Source organism: Laccaria bicolor, genomic scaffold (genome assembly GCF_000143565.1).
Source record: "Laccaria bicolor S238N-H82 LACBIscaffold_525 genomic scaffold, whole genome shotgun sequence".
NCBI lineage: Eukaryota > Fungi > Basidiomycota > Agaricomycetes > Agaricales > Hydnangiaceae > Laccaria > Laccaria bicolor.
The window spans coordinates 2,097-3,625 of record NW_001890345.1 but is presented as its reverse complement, the minus strand read 5'-3'; the positions used below and the strand labels follow the sequence as shown (position 1 = coordinate 3,625).

The following is a 1,529-nucleotide window of genomic DNA, read 5'->3' as shown; positions in this document are numbered from 1 at the left end:
GTNTTTGGGGGAGCTGGCACCGCTTCTTCACGAATTTCCGAGTGCGTGACAAGGTGAAATGAAAGCTAATAACCGCTTGTAGGTACGGGATGACAGCGCCTTCTGGTTGTATGTTTTCCGCAAACGAATTTATACTAAACATCAGCTTAGGACCTCTTCTACCGTTGGCGGCTGGGCTCAGGTCTGTATTTGGTAAGAGAAGTTGATTTCCGAGGGGTGTTTGGGGGAGCTGGCACCGCTTCTTCACGAATTTCTGAGTGCGTGACAAGGTGAAATGAAAAGTAATAGCCGCTTGTAGGTATGGGGTGACAGCGCTTCTGGTTGTATGTTTTCCGCAAACAAACGGCAACTAGTTTCAGCTTACCTATTCTCTGAAAGTCATAACAAAACCTCCTTTATGTAACGTTGCTATGTAAGTATTTGAATATTTGGTAAGTCTGTAGGCAGAGACTTTCATCTGATTTCTGCGAAAAAAAAAAGGCGAAACAGGCACTTATTTCCTTGCATCAATTATACGCTCTACCACGCTATAAAATCTAAAGTGCAATATCTTATTGGAACACCATTTTGGAACATTTCGGCTACATAGCTTGCGTGGTAAGGACTTTAACACTAGAGATGACCTCAGATGAGTGGATTGAAGTGGTTCAATATATCTCCAAGTAGAGTCCAATGTTCATTCAAGGTCCCACAACTATAGGTCAGGTAGAAAGCATCTGGTGGTCATAAACATGGGCTCAAGCAGCAGCAGCTGTCGAGCTATCCATATTCCCGTTAGCACGGACTTCTATACATATTGCGGCAACGACTCAGCAGGCTTCACAATGAAATACCCCCTCATTCCCACCACCTTTTCTCCCTACCTACCAACCCCAAAGCCCGCTTTATTAAACGGCTTCTCAGCCTTACCCCCGGCCACATATTCGACACATACGAGGGCGGCGCACAGAAGCCATATTCAAAATGGGGTGAATATCAACGCCCCTTGCGTGTGTCGGCAGCGCACTCTTTGTGTGCTCCCTCCAGAATGTCACAGACCGTTTAGACTTGGTGCCTTCAAGTTTTTGAAATATAAGGCCCATAAGGACATTCAAGCACCCAATAGAGAAGCGGAAAAAGGGCAGAAACGAGGGTGAATGTGTCCGCGTGATGCAGAGGATCACAGCTCTCATCCTGTGTACAAAAGAAATGAATGTGAGCTTGTTTGCCAATAAAGGAGGAGAGGGGGGGGGAAACATACAGTATTTGGACGGCAGTCAGCACACTGAGACCAAAGTTCTTTCCAAGAACAGCAGAAGAAATTCACTGTGTCTTTGATGATGAAGAGACGACTAAGGAGTGCCCAAAAAGCGGCCCCCAGGTTGGCTGCTTCCCCTGCAAGACATCAATTATACAAACAAAGAGCATTACAAAACAATTACAAAAGAAACACACAAAATGTGATCAGAGTTCTTTGTGATTCGCATTGTGGCAGAGGGAAGAATGGTCGCTTCGAGTAAGCTCCCAATTTAGTGCGAGGATTACCGTTG

The 1,529-nt window shown here is 45.5% G+C and overlaps 1 protein-coding gene across 1 annotated transcript; it reads left to right on the top strand.

Annotated features, from left to right (window-relative positions):
• Positions 1 to 82: 82 nt before the first annotated feature.
• On the top strand, positions 83 to 1,136 carry LACBIDRAFT_336281 (uncharacterized protein; the record flags this gene model as incomplete). The annotated part of the gene is made up of 6 exons (XM_001891224.1): positions 83 to 108; positions 151 to 181; positions 299 to 323; positions 379 to 412; positions 904 to 989; positions 1,027 to 1,136. Coding segments are annotated over 6 exons (312 nt in total), but the record flags the coding sequence as incomplete, so codon positions are not given.
• Between the last annotated feature and the right edge of the window lie 393 nt (positions 1,137 to 1,529).